We start from the raw sequence: 24,649 nt of genomic DNA on the forward strand, positions 1-24,649 counted from the left end.
CTGAGTTCAACTGACATTAACTGGTGCTAACTGACTAAAACTGACATTAACTGACTTCAACTGACATTAACTGGTGTTAACTGAATTCAACTGACAACTGGTATTAACTGACATTAACTGACTTCAACTGACAGTAACTGGTGTTAACTAACTTCAACTAACATTATCTGAAGTTAACTGACAACTGGAATTAACTGAGTTCAACTGACATTAACTGACTTTGACTGACATTAGCTGGTGTTAACTGTCTTCAACTTACATTAACTGATGTTAACTGACATTAACTGAATATATTGACTTCAACTGGCATTAACTGATGTTAACTGAATTCAACTGACATTAGCTGGTGTTAACTGTCGTCAAAGCTAACGTCAGCCAACGGACTAAAGCGAATTGGAGGGGGAAAAACATGTAAAAAAATAAATTAAAAAAAGGCTGTAACTTAATTCAAAAAGGATATTGCCAAGCACTCTTCGTCGCTTATCCCCAAAGAGGACTCCATTCTTACCGATGTATGATAAATATCAATTTATCATTGGCTAGCGACTTAGTGTTGGTTCAGCCCAGACACGACAGAGAGAAAGTTAATTTCCCACCCGGCGCAGCGGTGGCGGCCTTCCGGGGTGACAGCGGTTGGTTGCTAATGCTAACCCGCCCGTTAGCTTGTTAGCTTGTTAGCCAGCTGTGGTTGTTGTTGCTGGGCACAAACATTCAACAGAGTCGGGAAGTCAAAGTATTCCGGTTAGTGTGCGCCATTCTGTCAAAACCCTTTAAGTATCCGGTTTGTCTTCTGTGTCACGGAACAACTACATTGCTGGCGGGTTGTGGCTGATTCAAGCTACAGGAGAGTTTACGGTGGACTCCCTCCTCGTCCCTGCTCAGTTATTCGTGGATTCGGCTTCATCAGCTTGATTCCTGGCGGCGGTTGACAACAAGTCTGAGACAAACGACGCCATCTTCTGCCTCGGAGTGTGGAGCAGAGATTATGGCAATTATGAACATTTCATCTCTAGACTGCAGTTGTGACAGCATTTAACACATATACATCATAATATGCAGAATAATAACATTTTATTTACAGTGCCAAATCATAGAAAAGTTATCTAAAAGTCAGGTATAGACCACACTCAATGACCGTTGTTACTATGGCAACGAAAACCTTCCCTTTGACAGGCAGGAGGACGGACATCTGTCTGCACCGGTTGGGGAGGAAGAAAAGGAGAAAGAAAGAGAGAAAAGACAGAGAGATGGACAGGGAGAGTCAAAAACAGACACACAGATGGACAGAGAGATACTTCAAGAGATGCAAGCAACCACAAAAGTAACAATAACTATAATAATATCTATAGTAATGTGAGTATGACTCATATGTTATGGCAGTTAATATGGTAGAATGATGATGAGTAGTGGTAATAACAGCTGTGATATGATGAGATATATTACTGACTGATGAGTGGTTTTATGGCTCCAAATTTTATAATTTATAAAACTAATGATAGTATATATTGAGGTTTTTTTTATTTTAGTTTTTTATTATATTCTTTATTTGCAATTTAAACAAATACAGTACAACCAGAACAGTGTGGCATCATACTTGACAAAGATAGATATGTGTGTAAAGACAGTCAGTTCTCCTTTCAGAAAACAATACACATCCAATTATAATGGCATTACATAAGAATACTTAATACTTGATACAAAGGCATAGAGAAAAAAAAGACAATAAATAAAGTAAAAATAGATAGTTTGTATGAGTAATAGTGATAATAGCAGCAGGAAGCGTAGAAATGAAATGTAGAGTAGAAGTAGAAAGTGGCAGGAATTTCAATTCTCAAGTAAAGTACATTAGATATGTAGGCCTACTTCAGTAAATGTACATTTCACCACTGAGGTGTATAGTAGTGTGTGTGTAGTAGGTTGTAACAAAGGCTGCTGGATAACTCCAGAGTGCACCTGTAAGATAATTTAAAGTGCTGCAGACATAATGTCTGTCACAGACAGGTTTACTGTGTATTAGGTATTCAGTTGCTTATTAAATATAGACACCACTGCAATTAGACCACCATTCTCACCCCACTAAAACAGTCTTTATTATTTAGAATGAATTATTTTGTAATGTACAGTACAGTATATACCGGCTTTGACATCTTGAACAAAAACAAATGTAGGCAGGAAATTAGCTGAGGCTGAATCATTTTCCCCACTGTTGTTTAAGAAAAAACTATTGCATTTCAAATTAATTTAAAGAAGAAATCATCTGATTCTAATCCTAATAACTATTGTAATTAATAAAGCACTGTATTTAATTTGGTAATGAAGGACAATACATGGATGGGTAAAATAAGTTGTGTCCACCACAACTGAAATGTCCTAGCAGTAGGATGCTTTAGCCGTAGTTTCACTCATACGTACAACTTCTCTCAATCGTTGTAAGTTTTAATCTTATGAATGGCGTAAGGGCTGGAGTCTCGATGTGGCCAAATGTCTCCGTTGGGCTGATCCCTCGTCTGCTCCACCTCACGACTGACCATCTCTACCGTCAGAGTGGGAGGACTGAGGATTTCTGTTGTGCGGTATGACTGTGTGAGCTGACGGAAGGACGACGTGTCTGAGATGTCGTCATCAAAGAGGTCCTCCATGAGCTCCTTGCGCTGTCTGCGAGAAGCTTTCAGCTCATCCTTCAGGTCAGAAACCAGATCTTTAACATCCTTCACTAGTGTGGAGCGAATACCAAACAGGCAGAGCAGAAAAACCAGACCAGCACAGATGCCTGAGACAAAGTACAGAGCCACTCTCTCTGGAAGATCTGGAAGAGATTGAGGCATGGGATGATCATGCATCGAACTTAAATCAAAATTAGGCACAAGACAGCAAATTCACAGTTGTCCATCCTTTTTTGACTTCTGCACAGGGTTATTCTCTAAAAGACCATACTGGTGTTTTTACATGCGTCAACCAGTTTTCTACAAATTACATTACTGCTTGCTATTCATTTTTTTTAAATGATGTATTTTTTTACATTCTTTAACTAACTTCCCAAGCAGCCATTAACTCAATTTCCTCTCATTACTGTGTGAAAATCAACATGCAGAGACTTTAAACTCAATCAAAATAGGCAACTGATTACAGGAAACATTAAGTTGTTTTTATTGTCTTCATTTTTTAGTCAGATTTTGTATTTTTTGCCTGTATTTAAAGCACATATTTTTCTTTATTCTTCTAGATCATGTGCAGATAGAAATATTTAACATCCAAGATTCTAGAGTGTGTTCTGTATGAGCAACATTATTGCGAAAATATATAAATTTCACATGAAATTTTGTCCATATTCGCTATAGTTTGTCTTCATGGTCAGGGATGTTTGAGTTTTCCACCAGCACATGAACGCACCATCTAGGGGAATTTTCAAATAAGCTCAAATTCTTGTCAATATACCTTGGAGGAAAAAAAAAAAGACATAAGCTGTACGCATTGCTCATGATGAGCAGGTTGATTTTAATATACTGTCATAAACTGAAAGGAGACAACCACGTGACTGAAATTAAGTGAAAAAAACACTCATTAAAATAAAGAAACCATGACATGTTTTGGAAAACGGTCATGTAAATTATTGTGTGTTATGTATGTAATTATTATTATGCAGTTTAACTGCAGACAAGTGAAATCATTGTCATATGCTCATTGTTTTGCAGAAAGAGGAAAATTTAACTCTGAGTCGTTTGGAAAGCCAATTCTTCCACTGTGTCTGTGCCAAAACATGATAAAACACCCGTATGGCCCTTTAAATATGATCTACAATAATGATAAGAGATGCCCATGCAACCCTGGCCTGAGGTCTACAGGCGTCAGTGCACATACCCAATACTTTTTCAATGATCTCCAGAGAGTTGGTTAAGAGCACGTTTTGAGGCCTGTAGGTGGGGCCAGTGTACCATCCACCTGCAGGTGAGAGGGGTCTGGGCTCAGACACCCGTCAAAGTCTCTGCATGAACAAAACCTGTGAATCTGTCAGTCTTACTCTCACCATGTGTGTAGTCTGAGATCATGAAAGGATCCGTTGACCCTCGACCCACATCTTCCAGAAGATACCGTGGCACTAAATACAAAAACGAGAGATTTTTACATGATGCAGCAAACCACGTCATAAGCAGTAACATCCGCTGTGTCACTCACCACAAGTGAAGGACACACGCAGGTGTTTCCTGGTGCCGGGGAAGCAGGGGTCCCCGAAGGTTTGAGTATCAGCCACTAATGAACAGTTCGCTCTGCTGTGACACCTGCGCGACACCTTCCTCAGAGCCGAAGGTGACAAACACTCTGGAATAGATTACATTTGGTAAATTAAATGACTGTAATGCATTCGTTATAAGAAATCAGTTTATTATTGTAACATCAGGCCCTGGCTCTAATGTATGAACAGGGCACACCAAGAACTGATATTTGTTCCACTATTTTGCCACTAGATGACACTTAAGCGCCCAGTTTCAGACCCATGTCAGTGTGTGATCCAGGTTCCTGGGGACAGTAAGGACTGCCATGCAGCAGGTGTCCAAACGTGGCCGAGTAGATGGCGAGGACTGTCTCGTTTTTACACATCAGCCTCAGGCGCTCATTTTCACACACCAGCCTCGTGCGGTGGTGCTCTGAAAAACCGATGACATGGACTCAGGATTACAGATTTTGATGAACATCTCGTAAATACACTTTAATGATCTTGTGTGTGGAGCCGCATACTGTTTTACCAGTAAACCATTACTATGGCCTCACAAACAAAAAAAAGAGCGATGAATACAGACTATTTAAACTATGAAACTTCAAAAACAAGTGAAAGTGAGATACAAATAACACATGCAATTACTGCTTATCACCATAGCTGCCGCCAAAGAGAAGGGAACGGAGATCTTTGCAATTGCAACTTTAATATGAAGTACATCGTTATCAGGTTTAGGCTTAAACATGCAGAACCTACAGTTTTATACCTGGTCTGCACTTGTAGGAGACGAGAAGGTACTTGCTGATGAGTGGACAGGGGTCCTGTCCGAACACTGGACTGAAGACAGGGATGTGACAGGACCGCCGATCCTGACACTCTGACAGCACTTTCTGTAAGGACAGGGACTCATGTTGACTTTTCTAATCTTCTGTGAGGATTATGAAAGCATTTTACTAAAACATAGACCCATTTTTCATTCTTTTCACTGTGGCTTTATACCAGAACCGTCCCGTTGAGGGGTCCAATCCAGCACACTGGAAGACTTTGCAGTGACAGTAACACTTTGAAGTGTTAAAATAGCAGAGTAGTCATTAATTGCAGTATTTCAATAGTCCTGGGGGTCGTGCTGTCCTAATAAAAGTAGCATGCCCTATGCTGGATACGCTATCATAGATCCCGTGGGCTTACGGACAGGCTACTGTTCATGCAGGAGCTGCTGGTGGATGTCTTGGTCAAAAAGGAGAAAAGTGGACGCAGAGTTTCATGTTTTCCAAGAAAAACTGACCAATTTATCCATCTTAACCAGAATACAGGTGAAAACTGAGACATATTGTTGAAAGAACACTTATTTTTCTGAAGATATCTCTGTTCTTCCTCTGTTTTGTAAATAGATCGTCTATTAATTGTGGACGTTTTCAGAATGTCCTCATCCTCCTTTACAATTAAATTAAAGAAAGGGACAATTTGTGATAATTATCAGTTATTATGCAATGGTTTTACTGGTGCAGACCACATGATATCAAATTGGGCTGAATGTGACCCATGGCCTAAAATGAGTTTGACACGCCTGATGTACCTCGATAGCGACTGGGGAAGTGCATTCGTTATCCTCTTCCACAGTTGTGTTTGTGTTTGCAGAGGGACATAAATGCCGGTTAGGAACACGTCGTCCGTAGAAAGCTGAGAGGACGGCCACAGACGTCCTGGAGGGACAGTTGATGGCGAGCGTGTCTCCTTCACAAGCGTGAGCCGTGTGGTTCTTCAGGATGGTGTGAAGATACACTACAATAGAACACAAGGTAATGCTCTGTGACCTCATTCCAATGTACTCTCCCTCACATACATATAAGACGGTGAAAAAGCATCTTATAAAGGGGAAAAAACGTAAACGTACAAGCTTCTGAGTGGTCTGCAGAGGTCCACAGGCATGGAATGAGGTTGACAACACTACAAATGTCTTTCTTGGTCTACTTTCAAAAAACAGTCGTAACTACTAAAATATGTTAAAGCTTGAATACTATAAACAGCAGGAGACTTTTAAAGGAGTTACTCTGGAATCCTTTTAAATTGTAATAGATAATACAAATTGTTGTTGTGTTATCTGCTTGGTGTCTGGGCTCCTATATACAAGCTTCAAATAGCTGCTCGTAGTTGTCTTAAAGTTTAACAGTTAACAGTTTTGTTAATAAACTGAACTGGAGTTATGTATAACTCTGTTTGACTTGTAACTGTACGTAATAAAACAAATTTCATATTTGCTCTATTACTAACAAGGCAATTATTTTCCCTCCTTGACAAACAAATGAGCAGTTGACTCAGTTCCTCTGACTAAATAATACATTATTTATAAACCCTTTCATAAATAGTGACTGTGTGCGTGTGTGCGTGTGTGCGGGTGTGCGTGTGTGCGTGTGTGCGGGTGCGTGTGTGTGTGCGGGTGCGTGTGTGTGTGTGCGGCAGTACCAGGCACTCACTCACAATGAACTATTATTAGATCCCCTCAGAGCCTGGAGCCGCACAAAAAAATGGAAATCTCTGCTGAGGTCTGATAGAGAGATACACCGCAGTGCTCACAATAGATTTTTATCATAATGTCATCTTTCATATTGTGAAGCCAGGAGTCAAAACAACTCCACTGTAGTTTGTTTAATGCTTTGGGAGTATATCTATTCTGTGAAGATCTAAGATCAGCAGCCTCCTCACCCTGATGCTGGTCTTTCAGCATGAGTTGCAGCAGCCGTCCTGAAATGAGGATGCTTAATGTCTCTCAGAAACTTCCTTTGCAGTTAAAGTTTATAGCTGAAAAATAACCCTTCAGCATTTTGACTTTCTTCTACAAAAAGCAATAATTAAAATAGAAAACAAAACACTTACGGGAGAAATCTGGAGCTGAATATGCGTTGTGAATCTTCAGAGCCAAAAGAAGAGATAAGAACGAGCAGTAACACCGTGGCACTGTCATTGTGCATATCCTGCGTGACAGACCTCAGGCTGTTGTTGTAATGAGTTGTTGTGCTATTGACTTGCTGAGAGGTCAATGGTGCCATTGTGTTTACAAGAAAACAGCCACCCCCCTTTAGCAATAAAAAACAGACTGCAGATGAAATAAGCTCCGTGTGTCTGTGCACTTACATTTATTCTACGTTCTTCTTGTCACATGCTCACCCAGTTGACAAATGTGAAGGTGAATTAAGTAACGCAAACTCCCTCAAACTGTCAGCACTAAATTTAATAAAAAGGCAACGTTTTTGACTTTGGTCAGATATTAAATTCACAATATAAATAAACATCTTTATATTACAGCAACATTCTGCAAAAAACCTCTTGATGTGACTCCTTTTTTGATTGGTTGTTGCAGGTAGTGGCTTAAACTTGCGTTAGGCAGTTTAATTTTGGCATTGGGCAAAACATCCCTAATAATCTTTCATCATATTGAAATCCAAGTGTTCTGGAAGAAAACTAGATTCCTGCAGCTCCTCTTGGCTCTGGTTTCAGTCTGTTGTTATGCAGAGAGAGCGTTGGTATTGGCTCAGGACAAAGAGGGGAAAGGACGGAGTTTAAAGAAATAGTTTGGGAAATGCACTTATTTGCTTTTTGTCAGATTGTTTGATCAGAGGACCAATGCCATTTTTCATGTCTGTGTGTTCAAGGGATCATTTCCAAAAATTTTATCGGTCTCTGTGTCATGGCAGCGGTGTGTTTGGCTTCCCTCTGCGGTGAAAATCCATACTGTAGCAGCAGAGGTCCGCTGAAAAGGAGCAGATTGTGATGACAGGAAACAACGTGTTTTGCATCATCCAGCGGATCTCCGCGAACCTCCCATGCTATGAGCTCCCTGCACTGCGGAGGCAAATTAGCAGCTTTGCTATGATCACCATGTTTACAGAGATATGTAAATATCAATGCTCATTAAAGTGCACTATCCCCATCTTAAAAATAAAGCATTATTATTATTATTTGGAGTAGGGAAAACAGTTAGCCTTCCTCTTTCCAAATCTCAAGAAAATGCCTACTGCCAAACTCTACGGCTCATTAATTCACTATTAACAAAATATTTATTTACAATATATATCCATGCACACAATAACAATAGTTTTCATGCGGCAGTAGGAGGAGGTGTAAATGGCTGCTGAGGAAAAGTATCTATTTGAAGTTTTATGGCTGGAGTTTTGTGTTGAGCTGGAGATTGCCAGTTTTAGTAAACGCCTCTGTTGGCGCACAGTGGCACCAGACCTAGCAGACTCCAGGAAGTCCCTTTGCGCCGCTGTTGTTCACTAGTAAAAATAGATAAAGCACATTTTAGATTTCTATGTATGGTGCTGTACAAAACACAACGTGTTAAGTCCAAATCACACCACCCTTTGGACAAAGCCAGACCAGGTCACCTCCCTGCTCCACTTCAAACCTGGCTCACAGACACGTGCTGTATTGATCTTTTCGCGTAACTCTAGTCTTGGAAAGATAGCAAAAAGTGAATTTTCCAAAATGTTGAACCTATTAATTGATGCCTGACGAATACACTGTATATGTCCAAAATGTTGCTTTTTCTATATAGAAATTACAAAAGATAGCCACATAGAATGGCTCACTGGCATGTTGAACGCGTGTGTGCGTGTGTGCGTGTGTGCGTAATGTCAAAATCAGGACTCATTCTCTTGGACTGGGCTGTCAACAGGGAGCGTCCTGTTTGTGGAGATAAGGCACTTGTTTCCAGGAGGTCACTTCCAGCTGCTGTGTGTGTCCAGTGGAGATATGTGTATCCCTCTCCATGAAATAGGGCTTTCCTATCTTTTTGTCAGTGGAAGAGGAAGTTAAAGGTCATTGACAAGTTTTTTCCAGAAATACTCAGGAAATCTCTCCTGTTGAATGTCCTCTCTGCGTAGCCAGAATCAGTTGGTTTCAGTTTACTATAAAAGCAGTTTTAACCTTAATTTCCTCTCTTACTCAACCCGTGTGTGTGTGTGTGTGACACGGCTGTTGTCATACCAACCAAACACTGACGCATAATGAATGTGAAGTCATTCACCACTGCTGACTGTGACATTATCAGCGTTTGCAGCCACTTGTGATGGTGAATAAAAATTAATATCTGAATGTCACTCCAGTCATTTATCACTCACGCTCCAATAAAACACTCCCTGTGCGGCAGAGTGGACATAATAATGGAGGCTGAGGAGGTTTTAATCACGTATGTAAGTAAGAGTGACACTCCCACGTTATACTCCTGTAAAATTCCATTCACCTCCCATAGGAAGTGTAAATAAAGAGAATAATTATCCCTTCAGACTCTACTTGGAGGAGTGGTGGTACCACCGTGTGGAAAGAGAGATTAGCTTTCAGACATTTGGAAAATCTCCGGCCATAACCTCCCTCACTTTGTAGATATTTAAAAGGAAAGAGGAGGATGTTTTGTTTTTTCTCTCTCTGCCTCCGTTATATTTCCTGTGATGGTCGAGTGTTATTCATCAAATTTCCAGGATTTGTTTGGAATTTGGTTTTGTTTTTCATGGCACAGATCCACGTAACACAGAGTGCACGGGGCACAGAGCCTCATATCTTCTTTTTCTTATGTATTGCATAATTTGCCCATGATGTTGGTCTTGTTTCTTTAGGGAAGTATAACCCACCGCAAGGGGAGTTTTACTATGAAATGTCCCTTCTCCTATTTACTGTAAGTGATGGCAAGAAACACACAAGCTGAACTGAGCCCTCACTCCCAAACTCTCTGAGGACCTGTGGGTCATGAGATGAAAGTTGACTTCCATATTCATTCATAGCTTTACTTATCATTAATAATTAATTACCAAAAAACATTCAGTGGAAAAAATATCAAATGCCTTTAACTTTAAAGAACAATCTTTAATACCTTCACACATCAACTCATGCAAAACGAATCAGCAATCGAAAAGTAACCTTCACCTCTTTCATTTTCATTTTTATGCCCGCAGCACTGAGGGGATTCCCTTCACCATGTGCCTCTACTCAAAATACCCCTGAAATATCCCGTCTTTGTTTGAAAGAATAGTGACAAGACCCATCCTGACCTTTTCTGTTGGTACAATAGAGTAGTAAACCTTATACAGTATAGACAAATATACACTATACTATACTATACTATACTATAAATATATATATATACTACATTATGTTTGTCATAATTATTATCATTTTCATGTTCTGTCACCTTGGATGTGCGTGTTCCTGCTGTTCTGCTGTGTAGACTGCCATAACATGTGGGTCATGTTCACATTACTATAGATATTGTTATAGTTACTGTTACTCGCTGGCTGCTTGCATCTCTGGAAGTGTGTCAGTCTCTCTGTCTTTTGTCTATCTTTGTGTTTCTCTCTTTCTCTCTCCTTTTCTTCCTCTCTCCGGTGCAGACAGATGTCCGTCCTCCACAGAGCTGGGTCTGTCTGATGTTCCTGCCTGTTAAAGGGAAGGTTTTTCGTTGCCACCGTACTCTACGGAGGAATTGTTGGGTCTATGCTTACTCTGTAAAGTGTCCTGAGATAACTTTTGTTATGATTTGGCACTATAAATAAAATTGAATTGAATTGAATTGAACATACTCAGCTGTGGTAGAAATACTCAGAGTACTATTTTAAAAAAAGTTAAAGTAGCAAATACCCCAATGTAAAACTACTGTCCTGTATTTAAACTTTTTCTAGCTAAAATATTAACGTAAGATCGGCACTTAAAGGATGACAAATAAAATCAGAGTTAGTCATCCCAGTGTCATATTGTTATTTGATTATCATTACGGATGCATTCACAGCATTTTAATGTCACAAGTCAAGGTGAAGCTAGTTTTACTGTACGCATTACTCAGTATACAGGGAAACAAAGCTACTTTGATGGTGTGAAGAAACAAAAGCATGCAAAGAAAATGTCCCCCACACCCATACATCGCCATCACCAGGCAGGTGGATCCATGCTTTCATACTGTTAACGCCAAATTCTGCCTCTTCCACCTGAACGTGGAAGGCAACGTCTTCAATTTACACGTTTTGTAGAGCCCGTGTTAACTGTAGCTTCAGTTTCTTGTTCTTGGCAGGAACAAGGACAGGGATTTCTCAAAATTAAACACCACAGAGATTTTAGGAAATCACTCCCACCTTATCAGACCTTCATCAAAGGAACTGGTATTGTAGTTTGTCCAGAATCAGAGCATCGGTGGAGTCATTGATAAAACTATTGATGCCAATTCTAAAGCAGTCTGGGGTCAGCAACGTGTGTATTTCCTTATGAAATTAAACACTTTAAATGAAGATGGGAAACTTATCTTAGTTTTATAAATCTTTTATCAAGTCTGATCTTACATTAACAGTGATTGTCTGGTATGGTAACCTGAATATCAGGAACAAATAATATGAAATGAAAGGTGATTGGTATCTACAGATCTTTGAGCAGCGGGTGTCTAGATTAGATCGCACAAATCACCCTCTCACTTTGCGTTTTAAAGTCTCCCCTCAGGCCGTAGATTCAGATTACCCTCGGTTCAAGAGCAATAGGAGAAAAAACTCCTCCGTCCCCTGTGCAGTAACTCAGCTTACTTGCACATGTAAATTTAGACTTTTAGAGATCGCATACTATTGTGATCTGCGTAATTAATGTGCAGGAACTTTGGGACAATACAGTCACTGAACTGAACATTGGCTGAGGGGAGTGGTACCCAGCACCACATGAGTGTGTATTTTATCATTATTAGTTCATCATTGCAGCAAAAATATAACCATGAATCACCATTAATATCACACACACTTGGAAAGATGTCTTTGACTTTTAAACCCTTTGTTCAGGTACATTATTGTAGTCAAAACAAAACGTTTTTACATTAATGAGACTAATGCAACTTTCTCAGTGAGTGCTTTGTATCAAGTGCAGCCTTCTTGATTTATTATTCCCTTCATATCTAACAGTGTTGGAATGTGAGCGGCACAAATGAATCGTCTGAATTTGTGTGTTTTGAGTCACATGCTGTTATCGGTTCCTGTGTATTGCAATAAGCAGAGAAACCTATTTTAAGCTCATAGAATTTGGCTTTGGGTATATAAGAGTGGGTACCCCGCCCATTCCTCTGGATCCTCCCTCTCCCCTGACTTGTGAAGTATGTTCAAAGCGATAGCCTCCAAGGAGCCCTCAGACAAAACACAAGCAGCCAGGAGGTGTGACACTTTCTTCTCCTGACATCCACGACCGCAGAGACTTTTGAAACCAGAGCAGCACTACGTCAAGGGCACTCTTATCTGATCGGGCTCTCTCCAGCTCTCTGGGTGGACTTCAGGGGTGCAAAGAACTTAAGTAGAAGCTTTGGAGAAAGGAATTTAAAATAAAAAAAAGTGAATTAAACTTTTTTTTATTGGACGACATGGCACTTCGGCAGAACTCTGACAAGGAGCCAAGCATCGAGTTGTTCATTAAGGTCAGTCACTTCTTTCCAATTTCTACTTGAAAGGAGAACTTGGCTGTAACGTGTGAAGGAAAGTCAGTTATAATAATTCAATTCCACATGAAATGGCTCCCAATTTATCCTTCGTATATCCTCTTTTTTAGAGGGAAAGGATCAGTAAAAAGAGCTACAGTACGTTGCTGTATGCTCAATCACAGGACAACTCATTTTAATGGGTGCCACCTACAGGTGCTGAAGTGTTTGTATCCCAGCTGAGGGTCAGAGCACCTTTTTTATCAGCGACCTCTGACCACAGACAGATGGTCCACGTTATCATCGCACACCCAGACTGAGCTGAGAGCACGCGGGGGGACTGGCCCCCAGCCTCAACCAGGCACACCCACTTTACTTACGCACACATTCAGATATAGTCCTCTGTATCAAGAAGTCACACAGACAAATTTCCAATTCCTCACTTCACGTTGTTGCCTAATAGTCAAACATTAACTCTTCATTCTCTTTGGGCTTTACCTTGTAAATGTCATCTGTGCAGAGGCAGAGATAGGATAAATAAAACAAGGTCAAGTGAAGACAGTACAATGTGTGGTGGACGGTACATGATGTCTCTTTGTAAATCAAACATTCAACATTCAGTCTCTTAAATGATCGGGTTGTCACTTTTGTTAAGGAGGTCATGTTTTCAGTTTGGTTTGTCGGTTTCTCAGCTGGATTACCGAAAAACTGCTCGTCCCATTTCCATGAAACTTGGTGGAAGAGTGTAGAACTGAACTTTGAGAAACTGGGATGGACATTTTTCACTATTTTCTGACATTTTATAGAGCAAACAATTAATTGAGAAAATAATCTGCAGATGAATCAGTAATGAAAATAATCGCTATTTGCAGCCATAGTTCTGTCGTAAACTGGCGCTGGTTGGTAACTTGTGTTACCTTTTGGACAGAGACAGGTTAGCTGTTTCCCCCTGTTTCCAGTCTTTATGCTAAGCTAACAAGCTGCTGGCTCTTCTCTTATTTAGCTTACAACAATGAGAATTGTACCAATATTCTCAACTAAGAAAGCAAATAATTTCCAAATGTCAAACTATTCCTTTGACATCAAGAGAAAAGAGAGCAAATGTTAGCGTCTGCTGTTCTCTGCTTCAAAACAATGCCTGTTTTTCTTCTGTGGAGGAAACCGCCCAGGAAAACTCGCCTTTCACTTCCAAAATCACTCAGAACACAGAAGAGACATTGCTTCACTAAAGCAGGGCATTTGTGGCTCATGCGGTCATAAAATGAAACTTTACTTTCTGTGTTTTTCAGGCTGGTCACGATGGTGAGAACTTGGGGAACTGCCCCTTCTGTCAGAGGCTCTTCATGGTCTTGTGGCTGAAAGGAGTCAAGTTTACAGTGACCACTGTTGACATGAGGAAGTAAGCGCCCCTCCTCTAAAATATAATTTAAACAACACTTCCTGAGCATCTGGTCGTGGGGACTTTCACACAGAACTCTATTAAGAAGCAAATGAGAGAGAAATTGAGTGTAACCCAAAATCATTTCTCACTTATCAATAGGTGTGTTGCTCACGCCAGCGTGTACAAAGAGCTCTGTGTCGCTGTCAAACAAACACCTTCTTTAATCCAGTCTTTATTGTGTGATATTCTCAGGGTCATTGCCGGTGAGCAAATAAGAGCAGGAAACTTTGAAAGGATGCTGATAATTGAATGATTCAGAACACACACACACACACACACACACACACACACACACACACACACACACACACACACACACACACACACACACACACACACACACACACACACACACACACACACACACACACACACACACACACACACACACACACACACACACACACACACACACACACACACACAGGCCTTTTAAAGAGTCGACCACTCCCAGGCAGCGCTGTGTGTTTTTATAACTGAACCAACAGCCAGATTTCTGTGTTGAAATCATTAATCCATAAGAGCCTCCTTTGGCTCTGACAGCCTCGATAACCAACACGCTCTGAGCTTTGACGTGCTCGATAACGCTCTGATTGAACAAAGTCGTTAAATCTACTCCTGCACCGACCACGTACGAACATAAGGAACAGATACTTTTAAATACATCCCTTTAAAAAAAGAAGTCAGTGTTTACACAGTTCTCTCTGATTTGTACTTTATACTTTGTGTTTCCTTTTTTTAACCGCAATATCCACGATTTAGTTTTTTGTATATAAATCTCTCTCTATATATAAAGAGAGAGATTTATATATATTAGAGCGATTAGTCGATTAATCAATCAATTATTAGTAATTAGTATCAACAGCTATTTTGATAATCGATTAACGGTTTGAGTCATTTTTGAAGGAAAAAAAAGACCAAATTTTCTTATTTCAGCTTCTTAAATGTGAATATTTCCTGGTTACTTTTCTCCTCTATGACAGTAAACGGAAAATCTTTGATTTGTGGACAAAAAAGACATTCAAGGACGTTTTCTTGGACTTTTGGGAAAATTATCCACATTTTCTGTGATTTATAGTTTAATCAATTAATCAAGAAAATAATCAGCAGATTAATATATATAGGCTTTAATGTATATAATTGTTACAACATATTCTGTTAAACTTAACTATTTTCATTCATACATTTGATCACAGCTCTGTTTACACTTTATTCGAGTAGATCTTTTCATATTGTATGTACATGTTTGTTTTGTTCTCTTCACACTGGATTTGGTTATTTAAACATATCACACGTTTCCCATGTCCATGCTGCTTTTGAACTGATTTATTTGAATCTAAATTGAATTGAATCTTTGAGTCCTCTCTCACCATTCTTCGTCCTCTCTCCAGGAAGCCGGCTGAGCTCAAAGACCTGGCCCCGGGGACCAACCCTCCGTTCCTCCTCTACAACGGCACGCTCAAAACAGACTTCATCAAAATCGAGGAGTTTCTTGAGCAAACATTGGCTCCTCCCAGGTAGTGTTGTGTTTAATCATTACACAAATATAAATCAGGCTTATTCTCATCAAACAACCTAACTCCCAGGCTTTCTTCTCTCCCCGCAGGTATCCTCACCTCAGCCCGCTGAACAAAGAGTCCTTTGACGTGGGCGCTGACATTTTTGCAAAGTTCTCTGCTTTCATTAAGAACAGTCCGAACATAGCCTGTAAGTTGGATACTGTTGAAATGAATTTAACATGTACTCACAACCTTTTCATTTGTCCTAACTTAAAGAGGTACTGCACACTTGAACTTGTTTATTGAGCTGTAAACTAAATAATACGACTGTACTGTGATGAAACACATCCATGCTGGAGGTAATGTTGATATTTCACAGCAACTTTATAAAAATTTCATGGGTTGAAAATGGCTCAACACGCCCCCTACTGTTTTAAATCAGCCCTAGCCTTGAAAGTCCTATGATGAGGTGTAGTCGAAGAGGTTGGGACGTCTCTATGTCATCAAATTTAGTAGATCAGGGGGCGAAGTTACACTTTAAATATAATACATATTATATATGCAGGACACAATAATAATAATCAAATCAATCAATAGTGTAGGTATTTTACAACACACACGATTTCAAGAAAAACATATCTTTGTGTTTCTCCAGTCCACGAGAAAAACCTGCTGCGGGAGTTTAAGCGCCTGGACACCTACCTGACCTCGCCCCTCCCCGAGGAGGTCGACCACAACTCCAGAGAAACCATCACCGTCTCCAAGAGGAAGTTCCTGGACGGCGACCGCCTCACCTTAGCCGACTGCAACCTGCTGCCCAAACTGCACGTTATCAGGGTGAGACAGCATCCGTGTTTTCACCTTGGGGTTAAAGTTTGTCGTCTGTCTGAAGACGAAGTAACGAAGTAATTGTCCTCAAGTACTTTACATAAGTACAATTTTAAGGTAATTTAATTACTTAGTATTTCCATTTTATGCTACTTTAAATTTCTAGGGAAAAAAACTTTTTACTCCTACTGATCTGTAGTTACATGTTATTTTTCATATTTATATTTTACATAAAAAACATGATCATTTTATACAATACAATTTATTATAAAAGACCATAAAAAACAGCGATTTCCAACCTTTTTGTCTCCTAACACAAAAAAAACTCCTCCTGCAGCTCTCCCAGCTTTAATAGAGTTTAATAGATTATTCATCTAAACTTCTCAGATAATTTATGTTAAATTTAACAATTAACCAATATTTCACCAAACACAAGAAGGAAAAGAAAACATTAAAGAGAAGTCCAAAACATTAATACCAATGCGTTTCTTCAATCGTCATCTTTTCCTTTCCTCGTTTAAATTACGTTTTCAATCAGTCCGCTCAGATTCATCTTGTGACCCTGGACTAAATGATCAAACTGTGTATTAAGTAGTTAAAACCTCGACAGCTGCAACAATAAAATGCTGTTTAATCACTGATGCATCAGGATTCATTTATAATACTACACCAGAAGGCCAAATGCATAATGATGCAGAATGAATACTTTTACTTTTGATACTTTATGTACACTTTGCCAATAATACTTTAGCTTTCAGGAGTTTTTTACAGTTCACTTGATTATTTGAGTGTTGTGATACTTTATTTGTTTACTTCACTGCACTAAAGAGAAATATTTATATTATATTATACATAAAATATGATGCAATATAAGAACATTGAACCGTTTAACATATATCTTACATTGTTGTTTTGGTAGTTTTACTTTCTTTATGTGCCCTGTGTGAGCTACTCTATAATTTAGATCTTCCTTTCATTCATTTCAGGTTGCTTCCAAGAAGTACTGTGACTTTGACATCCCGCCAGAGTTCACAGGCGTGTGGCGGTACCTTCAAAACGCCTACGAGAGGGAGGAGTTCAAACAGACGTGTCCAGCCGACATTGAGATCGAGAAGGCGTACTTCAGCGTGGCCAACCAGAGGAAATAAAACCTTTGACTCTGTAATAACGACCTGTTTTCACTCACAGTGTAAGGATGGCGACCTGTGGAGGGCGCTGCAACCTACAAGAATAAACCGCTGCGATGAATCCGACACTTTTCCACCTGTCAAACCTTCCCCTGTTGTTGCTGTCAGACTTTGGGACACGCTGAAGTTTTACTTGTTGCATGTATCGACTGTTTATCCGTACTCACTCACAGACAGCTGGTATCTTTATGCCACGCTGAAAAAAAGGCCAAATGTGCAATTTATTGTTTTTGTTCATAGTGTAAATAGATATTTTCCACGCTTTTATGATCTAAACACCCTCATTAATATATGATTGTGTTAGTGTGAGCAGCAGCTGCAGAAACGTTCACAAATCATGAAACACACTGGTATGATTCAATGGTCTCTGTCACACTAATAAAAAATATCAAATCGATTTGTCGTGACCTTGATTTTTGTGCGTGGATGTTCACTTCCATGCTCTTTAGGTCTCATACCGTAAATAAACATCTTTACCTTTAAAAGGTCACAGCAAGGAGCAGGTCACATGAATGACGACTCTGATATTCAAGTTTATTTTCAGCCACAATAAGAGACAATTTTACAACTTCAAAAATATATCTTCTGTTGTTCCGGTAGAGACGGTGAATAAACCGTTTGGTGGGAAACAAAAATGATGACGGGGAGTGAAGGCGGCGCCGACCAGGCCGAACATCCTGCAGCTGCTGGGCGTTAGTTGGTGACACAGTATTTCCAGAAACATGCTGTCGGGGCGTCAGAGGGCAGAAGTTACTGGAGGTCAGAGTTAATCCACATTCTTCATCCTAAACCTTTTACATTTATGACAATTATATTTGAATATTTCCCAAATATTGCCAATCTGTTTCTCCATATTTCAATTTAACTTCAGGCACTTCTGTATATCCTGTAAACGTTATCTTATCTTATCGGATTGGGAAGAATCTAAAAGATAATGTGTGATTTTGGGGCTTTATAAATAAAATAGACTCCACCTAATTATATGCTGTCGTGCCCAATTTTCAATGACACAAGTACATACAATAGTATTTATTATTTGCTACTAAATAATTGTAGTGTGCTTGTATTTTGTGCTGGACTATATTTGGTAACACCACTCAGGATTTATAAGCAGTTCATTTAATAAACAGTCTATAACACACTAAGCAGATGTTAATGTTAATTAATGTCTTTATCAACAACTAGACAGTCCCTTAAGTGGAGACTCATGTATAAACAGATGACAAAATAGTTGTAATAATGTAAAATATGTCTTGTGCCTTCATATCTGCTGCATTACAGTGTGTTAGAAATCATTTCTTAAATGTTTATATGTGTTTATAAATTCTCATTTCTGGGCTTAAAGTCACTCGTTGCCCTTTGTGTTTTGAGTGTTTTTCCACTAAAGAAGTAACATTTATGCATTTGTCATGAAAATTAGAAAATAATATTAAGGTACTTTCTCTTCAGTGGGGTTTACACCGGTACTTCTACATGAGAAGAATATAATAGTTAAGCAGAATAATGTGGTGCTGTTGAGGTTAACCTTCCTCCTGGTCAGATCAGTGCATCATCATAACATCTGTCAGGTATTTTTACATGATGTCCAATGAAAACTGTGCGTGTGTAAGGAGCAGGAGTGGCGTGTGCCTGATGGAAACAATACACACTCACCTCTTTTGTTTGTTTTTGGCAAGTTCTGCTCTGACCTGAGAAAACCCTGAGAGCGAAGCTTGTCAGCGGCTGCGAGCTTCAACACAGCGTCCCTGAGGTCCTCCACCTGCACACAACAAAAGAGGATTAAAGCAGCTGCAGGTGCTTCATTGAGCCTCTTTCACACATGCACCACATCCTAATTATGTACCGGGAACTGTGTAAATACTGCGATATTTTCACTGCTCACACATGCAGCCATATTCAGAAACTCTGCCTTTTTAACAGTCCCCAACCGGACGGTCCTGCCTGTTATAGGGAAGGTTTTCGTTGCCACTGTACTCTACGGGGAATTGTTGGGTCTATGTAAATCATAAATAAGTCATAGAGTGTGGTCTTTACCTGCTCTGTAAAGTGTCCTGAGATAACTTTTGTTATGATTTGGCACTATAAATAAAATTGAATTGAATTGAATTGAATTAAAAGGAAAGGTGATGAAGCACAACACAACTTTTTTGGAACGTGTTGAAGGCATCAAATTCAAAATGAGTGAGTATTTGACAAACAAAAACCCCAATAAAGTTTATCAATTCAACTCAATTCAATTGTATATACAGTAGGTAAACTTACAGAGTAGGTAAAGACCACACTGTGATTTATTTATGATTTACAGAGCTCCAACAATTCCCCCCTGATCAGCAACAAGTCGCACTATCTTTAATAAAAGTAGTAATAATAATTATAGTTATTATATCCAGTAATCTTGTGCACACAGTGGCAACGAAAACCTAGTTCAGTTTGAACATTAATATATTGTCTTTGTAGTGTCTTCAATTGAAAAAGGGTTGAAAAGGATTTGAAAATCATTGTTTTCTGTTTTTATTTATGTTTAAACAACGTCCCAGCTTCATGTGATTTGGGTTGTAATCAGTTTCCCCACAGACGTAATATTATAGGAAATTGTTGCTATACAGAGAATATTTAAAACTTAGTCTTAGTTTAGTTTTTTATTTCGAACATGTGAAAGGAATAAAAACATAAATAGAAATAATGTGAGGAAAAGGAAAAAACAAAAACAAACAAGAATAATCACAGTAACAAAATCCAAATAACATCAACAAAAAAAAAAACAGTTTAAAATGTCAGAAAAAAGTGAGAGGAATAACTTAACGTAAAAGACAGATTTCCCTGAGTGAGGACCCCCTGCAGGAAGGGTCACCTGCACATATCAAGGAAAGACTCACTGTAAAATGGGTTCACACTCGTCTCTGCCAAACTGGAGACATCGCAGAACCTTTTAACCTGTTTGCGTTTGCTTCCAGTTGGTTTTTAGAATTTAAACCCTCTGTTTTTAGTTTTGTGCCTGTTTGTAACTGCGATCAACCTCCGATCCTGCAGCAAAACTCTGCAGGAACCTCCCGAAATAGAAACTAGACTTAAAACTAAAGGAGACACATCGGTTTTCAGAGCAGCCTTCCTGTTAAAATGCATTTTACTGCCTCCTTTAAATATCTACTATCGATCCAATTCCACTTTTAATGTCCTCTTTGACTTGCTATAGTGCTATATTGTTAATTTCTTAAGAGAATAAAGAGTCGTCTTATCAGCCTTACCATGTTCGTAAACTTATCCTGTTGTGCTGAATCTTTGGCCCCTTAAAAGACAAAAATACAGAAGGTGAAACAGTCATTATGTCGACCACACGTGGTTGATTCTTCTGCATAATATTTGTATTATTAGTTTCACCTTTACTCCAGGACTCTCTCCCTCCACTGTGCTGCATCAGTAGAGGATACAGATCGTTCACCTCTCTCTGCTGCCCCTCAGCAGTGTTGGGTCCATCCTCCACCTCCGACACTAATTTCTGAATGAAATCTGTTAAAATAACAAAACATCCTCTCATCATCCGTCATTGTGACATTCATTTCTCTGCAGCGCGTTAAGACGGATATTTGGGGATTTTTTAAAAACCATATCTTGAAGAGCAAAATTGAAAAAGGACATTTTAGTAAAGTTAAAATAAAACTTCATAGCCGGTCAGACTACGTTTCCATCTAAGGTCTGGGAACAGGCAAATAACTTTATTTGAATATTATGAACAGAGTTTGGTTGAGTTCCTGATGTTTTCTGGTGCGACTTGACTCTGTTTCATCATTGAGTCAACGGATGTCACACAAAAACACAAGTCAAGTTTAAAAATCCCAAATTGAGAAGTCAGACTTTTTCAGTAAAATGAAAATGAGGTATTAACATGTTCATGAATATGCATCAAATGGACAATTGGTCTAAACATCACATTATGTAATCAAATAAAAATTGAAGTTAACACATGATTATTAATTATAGTGTGAAGCGGTAGTATTAAATAAATATATACTTCCTACTTTTCCTTTTCGGCCAGTTAAATTAGTCAAATATTTGTTTGGTTCTCCCCAAAAGCAATTTCAGTCAAAAGCAACTGGACATGGTTCTTTGAAGACGTTTCACCTCTAATCCAAGAGGCTTCATCAGTTCATGTACGCATCTGACCAGACTGGGAAACGTCTTCCTAGTCCAGGGGTGGGCTGGAGAGCCACTGTCCTGCATGTTTTAGGTTTCTCTCTGCTCCAACACACCTGAGTCTAATGATGTGCTCGTTACCAAGCAGCTGATGCTTGTCACAGTTTGATTATTGTTAGACTCAGGTGTGTAAGAGCAGGGAGAAACCTAAAACATGCAGGACAGTGGCTCTCCAGGACCGGATTTGCCCACCCCTGGTCTAGACAAACAACCAAGTCCAGTTGCTTTTGACTGAAATTGCTTCGGGGATCACGACGACCTGGACAAATGAGAACATTCACCTGCCTTTTGTTGGTTCATTACTTTGTGTGGTTTATTTATTCACAAAAAAGTATTTATTTCCTTTCCTTGCATGTTCAAAATAAAAAAAAACCTAACCTAAGAAGAAAACAGCATGAGAGTCTTACCTGCCTGCGGCTCCAGGTTGGCATCAGGGTACAGAGGTAGAGCATGAGTCCGTCTTGCAGAACAAATCACAGCTACGAGGTAAAACAGGGCTGCAGACAGCATGGCGACTCTATCTTTAGATGGACAGATCTGAACTATAACTGTGCTCGGCAAAGAACTTCACTTATATATCCTCAGTGACCATCCATCACCACCTGATCAATACATTATCACCACACCCAGTCTCCTTCTTAATGGTTTTGACGCGATGGATCAGGCGTCATAGACACGATTTAGGGGACCTTGTCAATTGAGCCGGAGCCTATCTGTGCTTGTTCAGAGAGACCTAACAAATGTTTACTCTGCAGACGTAATCAGCGGCTGTCCAGCAGAGCTGCGATGCTTTATGTCTGACACCGTTTCTGTGTGATGGCCTGTTCAAACGCATCATTGCTCTTGTCTGCAGACGTGTCACTGCAGGTTTCTATGTCATTTTGTGAAGCGTTTCATTATGACGGTCTGATGAAGCAAACATGTCACATCGTGGTAAATACGTTGCACATTTTGTTGGTGTAAAAGGTACAAATGCGCTTTGTTCTTCTGCCGTGCTTAAATTGTTTGTGTATCATCATAACATAGTAAGTGAGGGAAGGTTTTCGTTGCCACTGTGTGCACAAGATTACTGGATTAATACTGTATAAAATAATTATTACTCCTTTTATTAAAGATAGAGCGACTTGTTGCTGCTCATGGGGGAATCACTGGGTCTTTACCTACTCCACTTGTGATTTGACACTATAAATAAAATTGAATTGAATTAAGTGTCTGCTTTCATAGTTTATTTCTATACATGTTTTTGTTTTCATCTCTACATGTTGATTAAAGCGTAGATGCCTAAATGTTTATTTTCTGCTTCATTGCTGCTTTCAATGCATAAGTTGCACAAATAAATCTGAAATACTGGATCAGAGTAAAAATAGTGTGAAAAACAAAGATTTAGAGGTTTCTTATTTAACTGCTCCTGATGCTGCACTTTGAACTGATCATCTTCCTTCCTCTGACAATTACCCAGTTTTTTGCACTTGTCTCTTGTGATTCTTATTTCTGTATTTCTTTAGTAATTCAAACACTTTATGACCAGGATTGTTGGGTTGAGTTAGTGGTTTGGATGAAGGGACAGACACTCTGACAACATGAACTTTAAAGAAAATAAACAGTAAAACGACTGGCGGCAAAGTTTCAGATGGATACTGTGAAATTACAGTAAATAACCACATTCAATTACAGTATATTTAATGTAATTGAATTGATTTTGTCTTTAAAATGTTTAAACTGTGATCCATCTTTTTTTTTTAACAGTTTATTACATTGGAATTCTGTGATACGGTTATTTACGGTAATTTCACAGTATCCATCTGGAAACTTTGCTACTGTCGTTTTACCGTTTTTTTTACAGGTTATATACATTTATATATATATATATATATATATATATATATATATATATAAATGTGACCTGTACATTGCTCTGTCTCAGATTTAAGTTCAAGATCTCGGTCACATTCAAAGCCCTTCATTGCTTTTAACTCAGCTTTTATGTTTCTGAATTTATAACCCAATACTCTGCACCGAGGTCACTCAGATGTTCTGGAGAGTTGTTCTTTTATCCTACGGACAAAACCTAAAACAAAGGAGGGCCACGCTTTTACTGCTTTAGCTCCAACACTTTAATTGTCTCCTCTCATTGTCAGGTCAGCTGAGTCTGGCCCACACAAAAACCTTGTAAAAAAAATCCATTTATACCAAACCCCCACCACAGCGACTTCCTGGTTGATCCAATGAGGAAGTGACAAAAACCGCAGTTCACCGAGTGTCCACTAGGAGCAGGTTTCATAACAGAGCAGCTTCTCATTGACCCCCATGTTAAACAGGCCGTTTACACAGCATCATTAAACCTGTTTAAGGTCTGCTCCAAAAAACTTTATAGTCTGTATGTTTACGTCATGTTTATCTCCATGACAACACTGAGGGGGGTGGATTTTTTTGTGCCAGGCTAGTTTTTATTTTATTTGAGGTTAAAGTTTATGACTAATTAGGGGCGTGGCCTCTGAGTGACAGCTAGCCTCTGGCCCTCACTTCTCCTCAGAGGTAAACGTCAGCCAGATGGACTTATCTCCCTCCCCCCGACGTCACATACATGCCCTTTTTTGGTAAATGGAAATGAGGCGGAGTCAAAGTCTGACAAGATGTCGACTCCCGAAGGCGAGGACGATTGGATCAAGTCTCAACAGAGAACAGAGGCGTCCTTTTTTTATTCAGTCTAGGATTTATACAGGCTGACGTTTTTATAAGTTTGTTGCTTACAATTCCTTTTGGTTTTATTTGTCTTTACATTATGTTTTGTTTGTTGTATTGCTTTTATTGTTGTCTGTTTTTTTAATTTCTACATAAAAAGCTGTACTTCCTTACTTTAAATAT

The 24,649-nt window shown here is 39.2% G+C and overlaps 3 protein-coding genes across 4 annotated transcripts; 1 reads left to right on the plus strand and 2 right to left on the minus strand.

Moving 5' to 3' along the window:
* Nucleotides 1-1,689: 1,689 nt before the first annotated feature.
* LOC310948466 (protein eva-1 homolog C) lies at nucleotides 1,690-7,197 on the minus strand. 2 transcript variants are annotated; one of them, XM_083915609.1, is made up of 8 exons: nucleotides 7,088-7,197; nucleotides 5,790-5,995; nucleotides 4,980-5,103; nucleotides 4,491-4,643; nucleotides 4,174-4,317; nucleotides 4,025-4,096; nucleotides 3,859-3,939; nucleotides 1,690-2,806 (listed from the first exon to the last, which is right to left on the minus strand). In XM_083915609.1, the coding sequence occupies exons 1-8, from the start codon at nucleotides 7,173-7,175 to the stop codon at nucleotides 2,421-2,423; spliced, it is 1,254 nt and encodes a 417-aa protein (XP_083771735.1). In that variant the 5' UTR covers nucleotides 7,176-7,197; the 3' UTR covers nucleotides 1,690-2,420. The 2 variants fall into 2 exon arrangements, with proteins under 2 accessions (XP_083771735.1, XP_083771736.1); XM_083915610.1 differs by lacking the exon at nucleotides 3,859-3,939.
* A 5,172-nt stretch (nucleotides 7,198-12,369) lies between these two features.
* clic2 (chloride intracellular channel 2) lies at nucleotides 12,370-17,990 on the plus strand. The gene is made up of 6 exons (XM_083914819.1): nucleotides 12,370-12,638; nucleotides 13,928-14,037; nucleotides 15,471-15,596; nucleotides 15,686-15,786; nucleotides 16,234-16,415; nucleotides 17,393-17,990. Exons 1-6 carry the CDS (start codon nucleotides 12,585-12,587, stop codon nucleotides 17,552-17,554), a joined length of 735 nt encoding a protein of 244 aa, XP_083770945.1. The 5' UTR covers nucleotides 12,370-12,584; the 3' UTR covers nucleotides 17,555-17,990.
* Nucleotides 17,991-18,180: 190 nt separating this feature from the next.
* On the minus strand, nucleotides 18,181-22,294 carry urp1 (urotensin-related peptide 1; the record flags this gene model as incomplete). The annotated part of the gene is made up of 4 exons (XM_083914938.1): nucleotides 18,181-18,318; nucleotides 19,247-19,352; nucleotides 20,839-20,879; nucleotides 22,192-22,294. The coding sequence occupies 4 exons, from the start codon at nucleotides 22,292-22,294 to the stop codon at nucleotides 18,287-18,289; spliced, it is 282 nt and encodes a 93-aa protein (XP_083771064.1). The 3' UTR covers nucleotides 18,181-18,286.
* Nucleotides 22,295-24,649: the final 2,355 nt, after the last annotated feature.

This window comes from Echiichthys vipera, assembly GCF_963691815.1.
Source record: "Echiichthys vipera genome assembly, chromosome: 6".
Lineage (NCBI taxonomy): Eukaryota > Metazoa > Chordata > Actinopteri > Perciformes > Trachinidae > Echiichthys > Echiichthys vipera.

Coding starts and splice junctions, on each gene's coding strand:
- LOC310948466 (XM_083915609.1), bottom strand. CDS start 7,175: ATGACAGTGCCACGGTGTTACTGCTCGTTCTTATCTCTTCTTTTGGCT. Junction 5,104..5,789: donor CTTCCCCAGTCGCTATCGAG/GTACATCAGGCG, acceptor CTGTCCTTACAG/AAAGTGCTGTCAGAGTGTCA. Junction 4,318..4,490: donor TGGATCACACACTGACATGG/GTCTGAAACTGG, acceptor AATCTATTCCAG/AGTGTTTGTCACCTTCGGCT.
- clic2 (XM_083914819.1), top strand. CDS start 12,585: ATGGCACTTCGGCAGAACTCTGACAAGGAGCCAAGCATCGAGTTGTTC. Junction 12,639..13,927: donor GCATCGAGTTGTTCATTAAG/GTCAGTCACTTC, acceptor TGTGTTTTTCAG/GCTGGTCACGATGGTGAGAA. Junction 16,416..17,392: donor CCAAACTGCACGTTATCAGG/GTGAGACAGCAT, acceptor CATTCATTTCAG/GTTGCTTCCAAGAAGTACTG.